General features: G+C 40.1%; 1 protein-coding gene and 1 long non-coding RNA gene across 19 annotated transcripts in view; one reads left to right on the forward strand and one right to left on the reverse strand.

The window, feature by feature from the left end:
- Positions 1-6825: 6825 nt before the first annotated feature.
- The window catches only part of AGBL3 (AGBL carboxypeptidase 3), a 67471-nt gene continuing 57128 nt past the window's right edge, over positions 6826-17168 (forward strand). For 11 of the 17 annotated variants that reach the window (XR_006410850.3, XM_048212812.2, XM_044388480.3 and 8 more), the window contains exons 1-3: positions 6826-8435; positions 9374-9434; positions 11724-11909. Coding sequence is in view for 16 of the 17 variants with exons in the window: in XM_048212812.2 (XP_048068769.1) it covers positions 8376-8435; positions 9374-9434; positions 11724-11909 (307 nt within the window). In the remaining variant the exon portion in view is untranslated. The remainder of the gene's footprint in view (positions 8436-9373; positions 9435-11723; positions 11910-17168) is intronic. The other 6 variants (XM_026511386.4, XM_048212814.2, XM_048212815.2 and 3 more) reach the window with 4 other exon arrangements.
- The window catches only part of LOC130542041 (uncharacterized), a 70119-nt gene continuing 66630 nt past the window's right edge, over positions 13680-17168 (reverse strand). For both annotated transcript variants that reach the window (XR_008956293.1, XR_008956294.1), the window contains exon 3: positions 13680-13938. This is a non-coding gene — a long non-coding RNA (uncharacterized LOC130542041). The remainder of the gene's footprint in view (positions 13939-17168) is intronic.

The following is a 17168-nucleotide window of genomic DNA, read 5'->3' on the forward strand; positions in this document are numbered from 1 at the left end:
GTTAAACTACTCCCTGTTTAAGAGTCTACAAAGATCTGACTCCTGAAAGGAAGGGTGAGCTTGAAGTAATCTGGTCCTTAAACGGATTGCCACCTTCCTTAACTTGGAAAACAACTGCATTATTCCAGTGGGAAGATAAATGATAAATGACAAACATGAAAAGTTACAAAATAGTAACAATTCAAGAATTTAAGGGAAAATATCACAAGGCTGTAGTACGTGATTGTCAGTGTTTAGAGGAAGGAGAAAATATTTCATCTTGGGGTAATCAGAGAAAAAAAAAAGTATTTGCCTTATATTCTTTTGTACCCCAGCAGTATACCCAGTGCACCACACGTAATGGTGCTTGATAAGTGATATGGTGATTTCATGAACAACCCAATTTATAAACTCTCTGCTGGGAGGTCAATTTGTTTTATAACAATTTTGTTCCCAGATTTATAATTACTGTATCACCTCAGCCCTGCATTTCAGCTCCATGAGGACGGTTGGCCTCTTGCCTTACCCTAAAGCAGATTTGACAGCAGAGTTTTGCCAAGGCATGCTTTTAATGATGTTGGCTTTTGCTACCTTGAAATTGGATTTCCAAAAAATGTCTCATTAAAATAGGTTGTAGAAGGCTCAATTGGTGATTTCTGCCTGGACAAAGAACATTCATTCAATAAACTCGTAAGGAATGTACTAATATAAAAAATTTATGTGAAAGAACTATCATCATACAGAACACAAGATTAATTTCTTAGCTCGTTTTTAACCTTACCCTGCTTTCTTCCACACAAACCTACTTTTCTTAGAAAAAACACTGTATGTGGTATGTCTAGCGCCTGCCACGTTTAGCAACACAGGTGCTTTGAGATTTTTCAGATGGTGGAAATCAGCTGTCCTAAGTGCACTGGGGTTTCTAAATCCTTGGTGAGCATCAGAATCAATGGTGGAAATCATGGAACTATGCAGGTTCCAGTGCCAGGAGATTCTTATTCGGTAGGTTTAGAGTTGAGTTGTATGATACCCCTTTGCTATTCAAATACCTAACTGTAAAATGCAGATTCTGATACAGAACAAGTGGGGAGGGCCTGAGATTCTGCATTTCTAATAGGTTTCCAGGTGATGCTTCAGTGGCTGCTGCTGCATTGGGGAACACGTTTCAAATAGCAAGGTCTCACTCTAGGCTCTGTGTGGAAATGAGCACTGCAAAGATTCTCACTGAAAACAACAGAATGAGATCGCTTGCTATGATGTAACACTTCATATATAAACTGTCTTACTTCTTATGTCAATTTTAGCAGATAGGTGCCGTTCCTATCTCCGTTTTACAAGGAAACTGAGAGCCAGAGAGGTTAATTAACTGACCTAAGGTCATACAGCTAAGTATTCTGGTCCCAGAGTCCAGACTCTTAACCCCCTACCCTAGTGTGGCGCTTGTTAGAGCACGGATTGCCCCACCCCCAGAATTTCTGATTCAGGCCTGAGAACTTGCATTTTCTAACAAATTCTCACATGATGCTAATGCTGCTCGTCCCATGAATCAGCAGCGGTAGCTGATTAGACAGGTTCCATTTTTCCCACGAATACATCTTGGAAACTGACATCCCTCATGACCGCCAGGCCTATGTTTCCAATTACTTACTGAATATTTTCACCCAAATCTCTACAGAGGATACTCTGTACATTCTGATCGGTGCTTACATGTTGTCCCTTACCTAATATATCAGCCTTATTTTTTTCCCCTTCCTAAGTTCACAAACCAAGTTTGATTCCACCTCATCTAAGAAAACTTACCCCAGCACACCCACCTTTATCTGAACCTTCATTCTTGTTAGTGATTTAGTACACCTGTAGCGTGCCTACCTTGCAACCATCAGGCAAGGGACTAGGCAATCAATGTAAAGAGGAAGCTCAGACCTTCCCTTCCAAAGGCTCAGAAACTATTAGAGAAAACTAGATGTTGACATTACTCTCTGGCGAATCCTGAGCAGAGATTTACGCCAAGTGTAGTTGTGCAGCAGAAGAAACCTCAACTCAAAATGGCCGACCTGCTCCGCCAGAGCCTACCTTCCTCATTGGCAACAACCAGGTCTCACGCCGCCTTGCACCCTTGGTTCTTAGCACTGTACCTTTCACATGCTGAACACTCGGCAAATTTTTTATACATATTTATGGAAGACCTAAAGATGTCTGTCAACGTTAGACACTAGAGATACAAAGATAAAGCCCAGCCCCCTGCCCTTAAGGGGATTTGATATTAAATAGGACGCAGAAATGGATAGGCTAAGTGCAGTAAAGTGTTGATGTCATGACAGGGGTGGGGTAAGTGGCATAACAGAGGCCCAGAGGACAGAGTTGTCTGAAAGAAACTCAGAAGGGTACTTCTGGGACAAAGGTGGCCAGCGGCTGCTAAGAAAGCTAAGTGGGCAGCATTAACTTGCCTCAGTTCAAGCTCTGTTAATAAGCGTTATAGCCTGAAAAATGATTTGGTCAGCATCCAGAGAAGGAATCAATTTTTTTTTCTTTTATGGCTGTACCAGTAAATTAACCAAGCTCAGAAACCCAACATACTACATAAAGTCAGAATGGCAGCCCACTAGTTTGCAATGATAAATGGCCCTCATGAGAACACCGGGCTTCTGTGAGCAGTACGATCTTTCTGTGAACTAAGGTGCTCTTCCTGAGAGAGCGGGATGTTCAAGAGAATCACCGAGGACTAGAGGTGTCTGATTGAAGGGGAGGCTGGCATTTTGTTTCCTGTTGGATGGCCGCCTAGCCAGGAGTTGGCTAATTTGTCCCTATGCTACCTGAGCTCATAGAAAAGGGAATTGAAAAGAACAGACCAGGTAGGACAGCGCTGTGCCAACGTATATAAAAGGAAGCCAGGATGAATGTAAATAGCAAAACACCAACTCACTCCCATTTCCCAAGCCACCAGAGCTAGGGATAGATCTAGTCTGTCTGGGGGGTAAGGAGGAAGGCGGCTTTAATTTCAGTTTGAAACTGACATGTAGTACTTAATACCAGGGACACCTGGGTGGCTCAGATGGTTAAGTGTCTGCCTTCGGCTCAGGTCCTGATCGCAGGCTCCTGGGATCCAGTCCGTCATCGGGCTCCCTGCTCATCGGGGAGCCTGTTTCTCCCTCTCCCTCTACTGTTCCCCCTGTTTGTACTCTCTCGTTGTGTCAAATAAAATATTAAAAAAAAAAAATGTACTTACAATACCAAATTTCAGAGTAAAATCTTAAATACCAAAATGAAACTGCTTTAGTAGCTGAAAGTGGCTAGAAAGTTATGGAATCTGGCAACATGTCCTCCGTGGGAAGGGGGATTTCCCCATTGCACAGTTCAGGGGCAGGTATTTGGTGGGGGATGGGAGGGAAGGTCCGTTTCATGGTTTTTGTCATGAGACTTCACACTGAGCATTCTTTCTCTTTTGAGGTGATTTATCCTCTCCATTATTTGTTGAGCAGCAAGGGGCATTCTTACTAACCTCATTTCCAAGTGTTTAGGAGAATAGTGCTTCACTATAGTCCCCCAATTTAGACATATTATACAAACTACTTGTACCAGCGATAGAGGGATTAGGAAGGACTTCACTATAGGGATGACCCTTGAGCTGAGTCTTGGTTAGTTAATTGGCTGAGACAAGTCTCAAGGTTTGAGGGGTGCCTGGGTGGCCCAGTCAGTTAAGTGTCTGACTCCTGATTTCAGTTCAGGTCATGATCTCAGGGTCCTGGGATCGAGCGAGCGCCGTGTCAGGCTCTGAGCTCAGCGGGGAGTCTGCTTGGGAGTCTTTTCTCCCTCTCCCTCTGCCCCACACCTCCCCCCCCAGCCCCTGCACACGTGCTCACTCTCTCAGAATAAATAAATAAATCTTAAAAAAAAAAAAAAGCTCAAGGTTTGAACTTGAGAGGTTTGGTCCTATAGCAAGACATTCTAGACCCAGATAGTCTGAGGAAAGCCAAGATGGGTACTAGAGGACCCCAGGGCTCCCAGGACCTAGTATGGCTTCCTCAGCCAAACTGTGACAAGACCTCTACAGCCACAAAACCACTAACTTCTGTGATGTCATAAATAACTCTGATTGCCCTAGTCACTGCATTTAAGTCTCTGCTCAACAAAGTCCAAGTGATGTACTTACACATTCCTAACACAACTTACATTCGGCATGTTGCTAAAGGGAATTTTCCTCTTGATTCCCACACTCATCATTGCACTCTTTGGAATATTGTTTTGGTTCTCCTTTTCCTCTTTTCTTACTCTTATTATAAATGCCTTTTATACTGCAGGCTTAGACTAAATAAATTCACCGAAACATAGAAGGAGGAAAAGTTGCTGCAGAAGTAACGTTGCCTTGCCAGGAAGTCAAAGCTGTCTCTATAAGGAGCCTGGCCTGTGAGCTTCTCAGATAAGATCATAGGGAAGGGAAACAAAAATTCAGACTGAAAGAAAGAAAGTCCTTAGGAGAAGCTGACTCCAGGCCTTACTTCCACTCTAACTTCAAGACAAAGAATTTCCACTATATACTACTGTCTGAAATAGAGCAAGGTCAAAAAAAAAAAAAAAAGTTCAAAAGAAGCAAGTACTTAAGAAAACCATTTATAATTTACTTAAGGAAATCCTAATGAAATTTTCCTAAAAATGACCCTGACTCCAGGTAAGCTTCGCCTACACAGTACAGCCTAGTACACTTCATAACCCGGTCTTCTCTCAGAGCCTTTGGACTTGCTGCTTTCCCTGCCTGGCAAGGTCTTCCCTGGACATCAACCTGGCTTTTCCCTTTGCTTCTTGTCTCTGCTCAAATGCCTCCCGGTCACAGAGGCTTCCCTGGACACCCTATCTAAAGAGCTACCCAGGGACACCCGGCTAGCTCAGTAGAGCATGTGACTCTTGATCTCAGGGTCTTGAGTTCAAGCCCCACGTTGGGTGTAGAGTTTACTTTAAACAGAGAGAGGGGAGGTGCCTGGGTGGTCCAGTCGGTTAAGCATCTGACTCTCAGTTTCAGCTCAGGTCATGATCTCAGGGTCGTGGGATTGAGACCCGCATTAGGCTCTGCAGTTAGTGCAGAATCTGCTTGAGTTTCTCTCTCCCTCTCCCTCTGCCCCCTCCCTCCCCTCCCTTGAATGAATAAATACATCTTTAAAAAAGAGAGAGAGAGAGAGAGAGGGAATGAGCGCTACCCCTACCAAGGCCCCACCTGGAGTATATCCCAGGCTCTTTATTTTTCTCTGCTTTATTTGTCTGCATAGCAATTATCATCACCTGAATGGGTTTTTGGTTTTGGTTTTGGTTTTTCCATTGGTTTGTCTGTCTTCTACCATAACCTCCCTGAGAAATGTCTGGTTTCCTCCAATAGCCTTACGCGGGAACAACCCTTGACAAGTAGTAGGCATTCAATAAAAATAAGTTGCATTAATGAAAGAATAAATGATTATGATTTCCAAAGTTTTGTTGAATTCCTAAGTATTTATTTATGCACTAAAATAATTTTTCTTTAGGACTACTTGAAATATGACCACATAAATATTTAGACTAAAAATCATGAAACTTAAGCCCCAGCTCTGCCTTTGATTTGTGTAACCTGGTTAGCTCATTTCTTGGCGCTTCTTCACCTTATATTTCTGACACTGTATGGCTTGCAACCATGACTCTAAAATCCAACAGAAAGATTCCATATTTAAATATTCTCTGTGCGTGTCACCTTTAGTTGCATATGTATGGCATAAAACAAGGTACAATTATAAAAGGCACCTGATGGGGATCAGAATTAGCGTCCACAAATGTGCTGCTTGGTATGCAGATTATTTTAAACCGAAGGCAATCTAGGCCCAAAGACTCAGGAAGAGCTTTTTATCTCCCCCCCCCCTCCCTTAACTGCCTCTAAGGATTGAGAAAGAAGGCCTGGTGCAGGACAACAGCCATCACCAGAGATAACTACGGAGTATGGGCTAGGCGTAGTAAGTGGGAAGGAGCTTGGCAGGGATATTTGTTCAAATTCCTCTCTGTGTCCCGTCTTTGCTTGGCATGGCAAACATTTGTTTACCAAACATTTGCTCTCCCCATCTTCTTGTGAATTGTCTTCCTTCCCTTTGAAGCCCCAGACCCCACCTTCTCCTTAGTTCAGGATGGCATACCAGCCTCAGTTGCCTGTCTTGGAGGCTCTCATATCCTTGTGAGGTGTCCATACATAAGAAATTAAACTTATTGCTCTCCTATGAATCTATCAATTTAATTAATATACTAGCCAAAAGAACTTAGAAAGACAGAGTAAAAATTTTTCCTCCCATAACACACCAATCATCTAAAGACTTTTTTTCAGCTACACTTGGAAAGCTGTTTCCAATGTATTAAATTATCCACCAGACGTAAAGACCAGCGGGAAAGCAAGATGATTTCAGGAATAACAGTCTTTAAGTCTCTTATGGACCAGAATGTCTAAGTCTGTTACGGGAAGAACATATTTAATTAGATAAGACATGTAAAGTGATTTGCATAGTACCTCGGAAGGTAATAGGGGTTCAATACATTTGCTAACAATTAGGATACTTAAAGAATCTTCAAGTATTGTCTATCACACCTCTACCAAGTATTTAGAGAGAAGTCTCGTTTTCTGAATAAAGATGATTAGTCACACGATCGTGCAGAATGCAGCTTGGTGTGGATACAAATAAAGACCAAAAGCCCAAGTCTTAACCAGTACGCTCTACTGCCTCCTCGGAGAAAGAACATGGCAAACAGCCGATGAGCAGCACCTGCGTCGTCCCCACTCCCAAATTTTCCCGCCAGGCCCCGGGCTCCACCCTAACGCAGCTGGAGATTCTTTCCGCCCCTAGCTCCCGTCATCCCCTGGGCTCTCCCCTTCCTCGGGCGAAATCCAGCGTGGGCTCTTCTCCCCCACGCCGGTTGCTAGGCGATTCCCGAGGGCGGTCGGAAGTCTCGCGAGGGGGGGGTCCCGTTGCCCTGGAAACGAGTGGCCGCGCCTCTTAGGGAAGGGCGTGGCTGGGGCTGTTAAGCTACAGCGGCGTTCCTTCCAACTGCTGGACTCTAGGTGTCTCCGGTAGGACGGCTGCTCCCCGCGGGGAAGGGACGACTGGGTAGGCCAGAGGACTCGGGGCGGAGGCGAGGGCCCGGCCAAGGCGGTCGAGAGGGAAAAGACATCGCAGACGGGACGCCCCCTGAGGGAAGCGAGCGCGCGTGGAAAGACCGCGCGGTCCAGAAAATGAGCCGCTCCCCATACTGCCGGGTCCAGAAGTAAGGGTGGGAGTAACACCTTGCCAACACGACTTGTGGCTTAAAAGGCCTCAGTCCTCCCCACTGAGAAAGTGACCGTGTCTGCCTGCAGACCTGCCCCGCGCGGCTGGGCTTGGAAGCGTCTGCTTTTGCTTCTTCAGCCGCAGACGTGGAAGATACCCAGGAAGTGCCTGTTAGATAATTGTGTGTGGCTTTCCTGAAGCCCAGGTTTTACATTACAGCAGGTCAGCACGCTGGTGTCCCTCCTATGTTCATGTAAGGAAATTGAATCAGGATTTATGCCAGGTTTTCCAAATTCGGAATTGTGGTGATCCCCCAGATTGAGACTGAAGTCTCTTTAATACTGGAGGAAGGGTCTTCTCTGTTGCATTAGTAGTTATTTGCTCTTTGTAGAGAGGGGTATAAACCAATAGGTTCGAAATTGGAAAATTCCTTTGGTCTCTCGAAAATAGTAGAATCTTAGCAAAGAATTTCTGTTACTCCATTGTCTTAATAACCACTTGGGAGGATGCTTGCATGGGAGTAGAGGTCGTGGCCAATATAACCTGTTAGCTATTGAGATTTAAGTAAGAATAATTGAATATTAGAACAGAGACAATATCTACAGAATATTAACCAGAATAGAAAGAGAAAAGTGTATTGTCATTTGAGCTTTTGGTCAATTGAAAATTAAGCAGAAAAAAATTTAAACTATATTGTTAGATTTCATTTCCTGAATAACTATAATTTTTCTTTGGTTTCATGATCTTTTTAAATGCCTCAGGATCATTCTGAACTTGCTGTGGTGGTAATGTAAATACAGGAGGTAAATGATTTGGCTGTGTAACCTGGAGATTTCTTTTTTCAATTAAATTATTTACTAGATTAGTCTTTTATTGTGATTTTGTCTCTTTCATGGAAATGGAAAATTTCTTCAAATCTTTGAAATCGAATGTTTGATTAGCTGTGTCCTAATTAGCTTTTAGAGAAGCCTGTTGTTCACTGTTAATTAAATACAATTGGATGTATCTGGGGTTACTCATTTAATGTAATAAACACCTGCAAGTTAAACAGAAAACTATCAAATAAGTTCCTTAGAAATTGTTTTACAGCCTACCTACCTAATAAAAGAAACTTCAAGCCAGATATTGGAAGAAATGTCGGAAGATTCAGAAAAGGAAGACTATTCAGACAGAACAATCAGTGATGATGAATCTGTATGTTTTTCCCGACTTTATCCCACTTAATTTAAGATAAAACTTGTGTTATAAATTCCCAGTAAAAATATTATAAAATCAGTTGAATGTAAAAATCAATTAGATGTTTAAATCACTTGTCACTGACGTTGGAAAATAATTTGAAAGCCAAGATATTACTACTACGTGCAGTATGCCTTATATCTAGAAAGAGAACCTATATTGATATTTTTGAGAAAATATTTTGGCTAAGATTCTTCTGAGTTTTAACAATGTGTATTAAATCATTACTAAGGTTTTATTTTTATAATTCATGTTCACTTACATGTATTAATTCTGTTACATCATAATATGTATCCTATACTGGATCCCCTATGTTCTAAAGTTATTGTGTATCACCATAATAGGTTTAATGTGGTTCTGATGTAACAAAGGAAAGGACATGGAGGAAGAAAAAGGGAAAAACAAAACGCAGTATTTCAAAATAGTTTGTCTGGTTCTAGTACATATTTCTGAGAGATTTCCTTCAGATTTTAGTAAAACATAAATTATCAGGTGTTTAAGTTAAGGTCCCAAAATAAGCTCCCTAAAATAATGTATCACCCTTTAAGTTTTTGGCTTTCTTCTTTTTCTTTTTGTTAATTTTATTTATAGTTTAAATTGTTTTGCCAGGTTTACCAAGAATCTTTAAACTTTATCCCCTCCGTACAATCATTAATATGACCTTACCCAATCAAAGAAGGGGGATGAAAGATGAAAACTTGAAAGTTTCAGGACATATGAAGTATTGGGCACTTTGAGACCAGTAGCCCATAATAATCCTTTGATTTTATTTTTTTGCATTCATTAAAGAATAGAAAGATGTGCTCAATTCTAAGTACTAAAATAGATGTAAAAAAATTTCTGGATTTGGAAACTGTTGGTTTTTTAAAAAATATTTTGAAACTCTCCTGTTTCAGGATGAGGATAACTTCATGAAATTTGTAAGCGAAGATATCCACCGGTGTGCACTTTTAACAGGTTTGAACTTATCCATATATTCTCCCGTCTCTTTAGGATAAGACCTTGAGTGGTGAAAAATCAGAAAATGAAGAAACTAGAAAACGTTCAGATTGGATAATATAGAAGTGTATTCTGATATTGGATAAGGAAAGAGAATGTATCCACTTTGATAAGAATCTTTTGGAGCTCAGACTTTTAAGGTTTTAGGTAAACCTGATATTTAATGAAACTAATAAAAGTGGTCATTACTTTATAAAGGACTACACTTAACATAAGGATTTCTATAGCATTTCTTTAAATAAATAGCTCTTTAAATTTACAGTATGACTCAAGTTATAATGGACACTGTTTTTGAAGTATGCAAATGTACATGTATGTGGAATCTTGATGTATACTTCATTTTTTTAAATTTATACATTTAGAGTTGTATTTAGAGGTTTTTTTAAGTGTATATCTAAAATATTCTAAATATTCACATATCACAAATCTGAAATTGAAAATAAGGCTTTTTCTTTTTTTTTCTTCTTTTTCTTCTTCTTTTTTTTTTTTTTTTAACCATCATTCTAAAATAAATCTTTTGAGATACCTACTATTCTCAGTTTGGTGTGTATCCTTCCAGACCTTTATTCTTTGCATTTATGCACATATCTATATCCATACTTATAGAAAACTTGGAATACTAGTTAATGGACTTCTTGCCACTCCCTTTTTTTTTTTTAATTTTGCCAATCTGCTGGAAGAAGGAAAGTAACTCACTGTTTTACCTAACCTTTCCTTATTGCTGAAGAAAGTGAGAATTATTTTTTATGCTTGTCTTTTTAATAGTCACTCTTAATAATCAATTGCTTGTTCATAGTAATCCTTTGTTAATGTTGCTTCCATTATTTAGAACTATTTTGATGTTAAATTTATCATTTATTAGTGGCTCTTTATTTTTATATCTGTTTAAGCTTCCCTACCCCAAGGTCACTAATATAATCATCTAAGTTTTCTCTAAATACTTTGAATTCTGGTATTTAATTTCTCCTATAATTTATATTATTGAATAGTATGATATATGGATCTAATTTTATTTCCTAATTCAAAGCTGCCTTGCCATTTTTGAGTCATACTGTAAATTAGACAAAATGTCTAATAATACTAGATGCTTAATAACTATTGAATAAATGGATCTATTATTATTCCTTATTCACATACAGTAAAATTTATGCTCAAAGAGGCTGCATTAGCCAAGCAAAATCATATAGAAACCATGTAGTAGAATAGAACTCAGTTTGTCTGACTCCTAGTCTTACTTGCAATATCTGCTATTGCACAAAAATAGCTCAAAACTCAGTCTAGGTTTTTGGAAGGGATAGAGCAAGAGGAGTCAGTGAGACAAATGAGAACCAAGGCTGTGAAAGGTAGGGAGAAAACCAGAAAGTGCAGTGTCATAAAAGACAAGGTACATGAGCTTAGGGAGGGGGAATTATCCGCATCGATTTGATGCCTCACAGGCATCCCATTGAAAGAGACAGGGCCTCTGCACTACCTACTTGGGGCAACCCCATTGTATTCTATGTATATTATGCTCTTGGGACTGTGTCCCACAGTGATCCTAGAATGAGACCTGAGAAAAAGTTGTGACTGAGAGTTCGCTAGCAACCTTTGAGAATATAGAGCCAGTAGGTGGTGACGAATTATGGTCATGGGGTGTATTTAACCCGTTGGACAAATAGTTGCCTCAGTGTAATTAAATTTAAGAAGACTACAGTAGGGGCGCCTGGGTGGCTCAGTCGGTTAAGTGTCTGACTTCAGCTCAGGTCATTATCTGGGGGTCCTGAGTCTTGGGGTCCTGGGATCCAGCCCCGCATCAGGCTCCGTGCTCAGCAGGGAGTCTGCTTGTCCATCTCCCTCTCCCTCTGCCCCTCCCCCAGTCATGCTCTGTCTCTCTCTCAAATAAATAAAATCTTAGGAAAAAAAGACTCAACAGTAGACAGTTTGCTAGAAAAGCTGCAGGAAACAAATGTTTTTGGAGTAGCATCAAGAATTTAGCATAAATTAATAAATTAATTTTATCTTAATTATATTTTTATCTATAAATTAATATTATCTTAGGTCAACTACTTTTTAGCTATTGTGAAGATCAACTGGTTCAAAATTTCAATAGTAATTTTAGTTTTTTAAAAATGGCATGAATTATAAAATGATATCCATAAATACTCACAAATTAATGGTATTAGAAGGGAAAAAAGGATATATCTAAAAATTATAGGAATTGGGGTTTTGCTTCTTATCACTCATGATTGTGTTTGAATCTTTTTTCAGCTGACTCTACTAGTGAATCATTTTTCCCCCGAACTACCCAGATACTGTTGGAATATCAACTAGGGAGATGGGTGCCACGTCTTCGTGAACCACGAGATTTATATGGTGTCTCTTCTTCTGGTCCGCTGAGCCCAACACGGTGGCCGTACCACTGTGAGGTCATTGATGAAAAGGTCCAGCATATTGGTATGTTCTTAGCAGTTTTTGGAATTCAAATATTAGCAAACTAACTTTGCCAACCTTAATTTTAATAAGGAGACTCATGGTGTTAGAACAGTGCATTCCAACAGGAATATAACGTGAGCTAAATGTATCATTTAAAATTTTCTAGTGGCCACATTTAAAAAAGGAAAAAGAAACAAATGAAATTGATTTCAAAAATACATTCTATTTAACCCAAATTTATCAAAAATATTTTGCATTCTGTTCTTTCATATAAAGTCTTCAAAATCTGGTATGCATTTACACTTGCATTTTAGCTCCGATCAGCCACATTCCAAGTGTCCAGAAGCCACGCGTGCTCAAAAGAGGGATTTAAAACATGTGCCAGAATTTTGTAATCTAAACAATTCGAAATAGCGTGACTGTTCCAGTCACATTCAAACTCTTATATAAAAAGTGAGGTCATGGGCAGGGTATGCCTGATGGCTCTGCAGTCTGGCTCCTTTTTTCCTCCCTATCTCTTGCTTCCCCCCCTCACTGAATATCTTTGTTCTCTTCTGTGTATCTTTATCCTCTTTTGCCTCTTTCTCCCCTTTTTCCACTTATCTTCCTCTCTTATTTTTTATATCTTTGTGCCCCTTTTTTTTCCCTCTTCTTTCCCTCTTTCTGCTTATTTAATGTATATTTTATGGACCCAAAGAGGGCATATTGTAGTGACTATTTTTATGTTTTGTATGTGTGCAGTCCCAAATTTAGTTTTCATCCAGTGTATTTCAGCCTTATCTTCCCAGTCCTAACACCCGAATAATGGAAACATTCCCATCGTTCATCACCTCTTCACTGCCACTGTTTTTCACCTTGTGTTGATTATATCATATACGTTATTGCCAGGTAAAGATGTTATTAGACATTCACTAGTGAATAAAATTAAAAACCAGCTATGCTTACTATAATTGTCGCTATTTACTGTATTACTTAAATTGATGCCACTTAGGCATTCTTATAAACTAAGTTTCTCTTCATATTATCTAGTACAGAGAGAGAGGGGAAGGGAGAAGTGCCTCTCCCTCTCTCTCGCCTTCTCCCCCTATCCATATATATACGCTTTAGAAGACTTCAAGTCAGAAGTTCTCAGCTGGGTGTTTCTGTCCCTCTGGTCATTTGGTCAAGTCAGGCTGTCTGATTCTGCCAAATGAAAGCCATCAGTAAACAAACTGCCCATAATGGGTACCAGGGGAGTTTCAGACTTTAAATAGCACATTATAAATCTTGGTGTCCTTATCTTGGCCAGCTGTCAAAGCTAGATATCCAGACTTTTCCAGCTTTAAAAATAGAGCTTTTCCAGTTCAGCTATAAATGAACACTGTCCTACACAACCATGTATCTTGAAAGTCTTTCCATATCAGTCATATATACTAATCTCTCTCTCTTTTTTATAAATTGGTTCATTAGATTTAATTCAGTGAATAAACAGTACTTTGGTGCCTTGTCAATGAGTTTAGGATGTTTCCAGTCTTTGGCACTGACAAACAGAACTTTATGAACATTCTTTTATATGTGTCTGATTGTGTGTGTGTGTGTGTGTGTGTGTGTGTGTGTGTGTGTGTAGTTGTAAATTCCTGGAGTTTCTAGTTGAAAGGATACTGCCAAATTGCCCTTCAAAAGGAGCTGTATCAATATATAGTAATAAAAAATTTGTATGAGGTGGTCTTCAGGATTACCCTCAGGTTCAATGATTGTAGAAGGACTCCTAGAACTCAAAAAAAAAAAAAAAAAAAAGCTGTTATACTCATGGTTGTGGTTTATTACATTGAAATCATATAGATTAAAATCTGCAAAGGTTAAAAAAAAATCAGCAAAGGTAAAAGGAACATAGAACAGAGTCCAGGAGGGGCACCTGGGTGGCACAGCGGTTAAGCGTCTGCCTTCGGCTCAGGGCGTGATCCCGGCGTTATGGGATCGAGTCCCACATCAGGCTCCTCCTCTATGAGCTTGCTTCTTCCTCTCCCACTGCCCCTGCTTGTGTTCCCTCTCTCGCTGGCTGTCTCTCTCTCTGTCGAATAAATAAATAAAATCTTTAAAAAAAAAAAAAAAAAAAAGACAGAGTCCAGGAGAGATTAGGCGCAAGCTTCCAATTGTCCCTTCCCAGTGGAGTCTTTTTTTTTCCTCCATAATAATATTTTTATTATATTATGTTATTCACCACACAGTATATCCCTGGTTTCTGATGTAAAGTTCGATGATTCATTAGTTGTGTATAACACCCAGCGCACCATGCAATACGTGCCCTCCTTACTACCCATCACCAGCCTATCCCATTCCTCCACCCCCTCCCCTCTGAAGCCCTCAGTTTGTTTTTCAGAGTCCATAGTCTCTCATGCTTCATTCCCCCTTCTTTTTTTTTTTTTTTAATCCCCACAATGCCGGGATCACACCCTGAGCCGAAGGCAGACGCCCAACCGCTGTGCCACCCAGGCGCCCCTTCATTCCCCCTTCTGATTACCCCCTTTCTTTATCCCTTTCTTCTCCTACCGATCTTCCTAGTTCTTATGTTCCATAGATGAGATAAACCATATGATAATAGTCTTTCTCTGCTTGACTTATTTCACTTAGCATTATCTCCTCCAGTGCCGTCCATGTTGCAGCAAATGTTGAGAACTCGTTCTGATGGCTGAGTAATATTCCATTGTATATATGGACCACAGCTTCTTAATCCAGTCATCTGTTGAAGGGCATCTCGGCTCCTTCCACGATTTAGCTATTGTGGACAATGCTGCTATGAACGCTGGGGGTCAAATGGCCCTTCTCTTCACTACGTCTGTATCTTTGGGGTACATTCCCAGTAGTGCAATGGCTGGATCATAGGGTAGCTCAATTTTAACTTTTTAAGGGACCTCCACACTGTTTTCCAGAGTGGCTCTACCAATTTGCATTCCCACCAACAATGTAGGAGGGATCCCCTTTCTCCACATCCTCTCCAACAATTGTTTCTTGCCTTGTCCATTTTTGCCATTCTAACTGGCGTAAGGTGGTATCTCAATGTGGTTTTGATTTGAATTTCCCTGATGGCTAATGATGTTGAACATTTTTTCATGTGTCTGTTAGCCATTTGTATGTCTTCATTGGAAAAGTGTCTGTTCATATCTTCTGCCCATTTTTTGATTTGATTATTTGTTTCTCGTGTATTGAGTTTGAGAAGTTCTTTGTAGATCTTGGATACCAGTCTTTTATCTGTAGTGTCATTTATCTTCTCCCATTCCATGGGCTGCCTCTTAGTTTTTTTTGACTGTTTCCTTGGCTGTGCAGAAGCTTTTCATCTTGATGAAGTCCCACAAGTTCATTTTATCTTTTGTTTCCCTTGCCTTTGGAGATGTGTCATGAAAAAAGTTGCTGTGGCCAGTGTCATAGAGGTTGCTGCCTATGTTCTCCTCTAGGATTTTGATGGATTCCTGTCTCACATCGAGGGCTTTCATCCATTTGGAGTTTATCTTTGTATATGGTGTGAGAGAGTGGTCAAGTTTCATTCTTTTGCATGTAGCTGTCCAATTTTCCCAGCACCATTTATTCAAGAGACTGGATGTTTTTTCCTGCTTTGTCAAAGATTAGTTGACCAGAGAGCTGAGGGTCCATTTCTGGGTTCTCTATTCTGTTCCATTGGTCTATGTATCTGTTTTTGTGCCAGTACCATGCTGTCTTTGTGATCACAGCTTTGTGTAGTACAGCTCGAAATCCGGCATTGTGATGCCCCCAGCTTTGTTTTTCCTTTTCAGCAATTCCTTGGCAATTTGGGGCCTTTTCTGGTTCCACACAAATTTAAGGGCTGTTTGTTCCAGTTCTTTGAAAAATGTCATTGGTATTTTGATTGGGATGGCATTGAAAGTGTAGATTGCTTTGGTTAGTGAAGATTTTTTTAACTATGTTTATTCTTCCAATCCATGACCATGGAATGTTTTTCCATCTTTTTGTGTCTTCTTCAGTGTCTTTCAAGAGTGATTTGTAGTTTCTAGAATATAGATCCTTTACCTCTCTGGTTAAGTTAATTCCGAGATACCTTATGATTTTTGGTGCTATTGTAAATGGAATGGATTCCCTAATTTCTGTCTTCAGTCTCATTGTTCGTGTATAGAAATGCAACTGATTTCTGAGCATTGATTTTGTATCCCGCCACATTACTGAATTGCTCTATAACTTCTAGTAATTTGGGAGTGGATTCTTTTGGGTTTTCTATATAGAGTATCATGTCATCTGCGAAGAGAGACAGTTTGACCTCTTCTTTGCCGATTTGGAGCCTTACGGACGGTGTTTAATACTCCCAGCCATGATGTGAGATAACACACATGAAGTATTGCCAATCAGGAAGGCTCATCCAAGCTTTGGTGCCTATGGTTTCTTTTCGGGGTGGTCATATCTCCAGGGAGTACCCATATAGCTGACCTTATTTACTCAGTCTCTAGCCTTTCCTGTTAAAATCGATAGCATGTTGTGTAAGTCCCTCTACCATAAGTCACATATCTGGTATGATCCAAAGCCCCACATAGACAGATAGACTCTTATCAAGCAGGATATTCCAAAGTCTGAGAAGTTATCTTCTAGGAGTTAACAAGGGTGAAACCTCTCTTTGGTGTATACAGAGTTTGGACAACCCAGGCCTGCTGAGTTGATCCTTTTCTACACAATGAGAGGGCCTCTTTTCCTATATATTCATAAACACTGTTTAGTTACCTGTCTGCTTTTCAACAGTTTGATATTGTTTGTTTTAGATATGTTGTGTTTCAATTCATATACTCTTTATTAGTGACATTGAACATCTTTACATATATGTATTGACTGTTTTAATTTTTGTATTTATTTTATTATGGTAAGAGCACTTAACATGAGGTCTGCCTTCAGCAGGTTTGTAAGTGTGCAGTACAGTGTCGTTAACCAGAGGCACAGAGTTGTTACAGAGCGTATTCATCCTGCATTATTGAAGTTTTAGATGTGTTGATTACTAGCTCCCCATTTTCCCCTCCCGCTTGCTCCTAGCAGCCACTGTTCCACTTTCCGATTCTGTGAGTTTGACTATTTTAGATACTTAATATAAGTGGAGTCATGTAGTATTTGTTCTTCCATGACTGACTTATTTCATTTAGCATAATGTCCACAGAATTCATCCATGTTGCTGCATATTGCAGGAAAATCCTTTTTTAAGACTGAATAATATTTCTCTCCCTCCTTCCCTCCCTCCCTCCCCCCTCTCTCTCTCTGTCCCACTCCCCCCGCTTCTCTCCCCTCCTCCCTCTC

The sequence above is a fragment of the Ursus arctos genome, unplaced genomic scaffold (assembly GCF_023065955.2).
Source record: "Ursus arctos isolate Adak ecotype North America unplaced genomic scaffold, UrsArc2.0 scaffold_3, whole genome shotgun sequence".
Classification (NCBI taxonomy): domain Eukaryota; kingdom Metazoa; phylum Chordata; class Mammalia; order Carnivora; family Ursidae; genus Ursus; species Ursus arctos.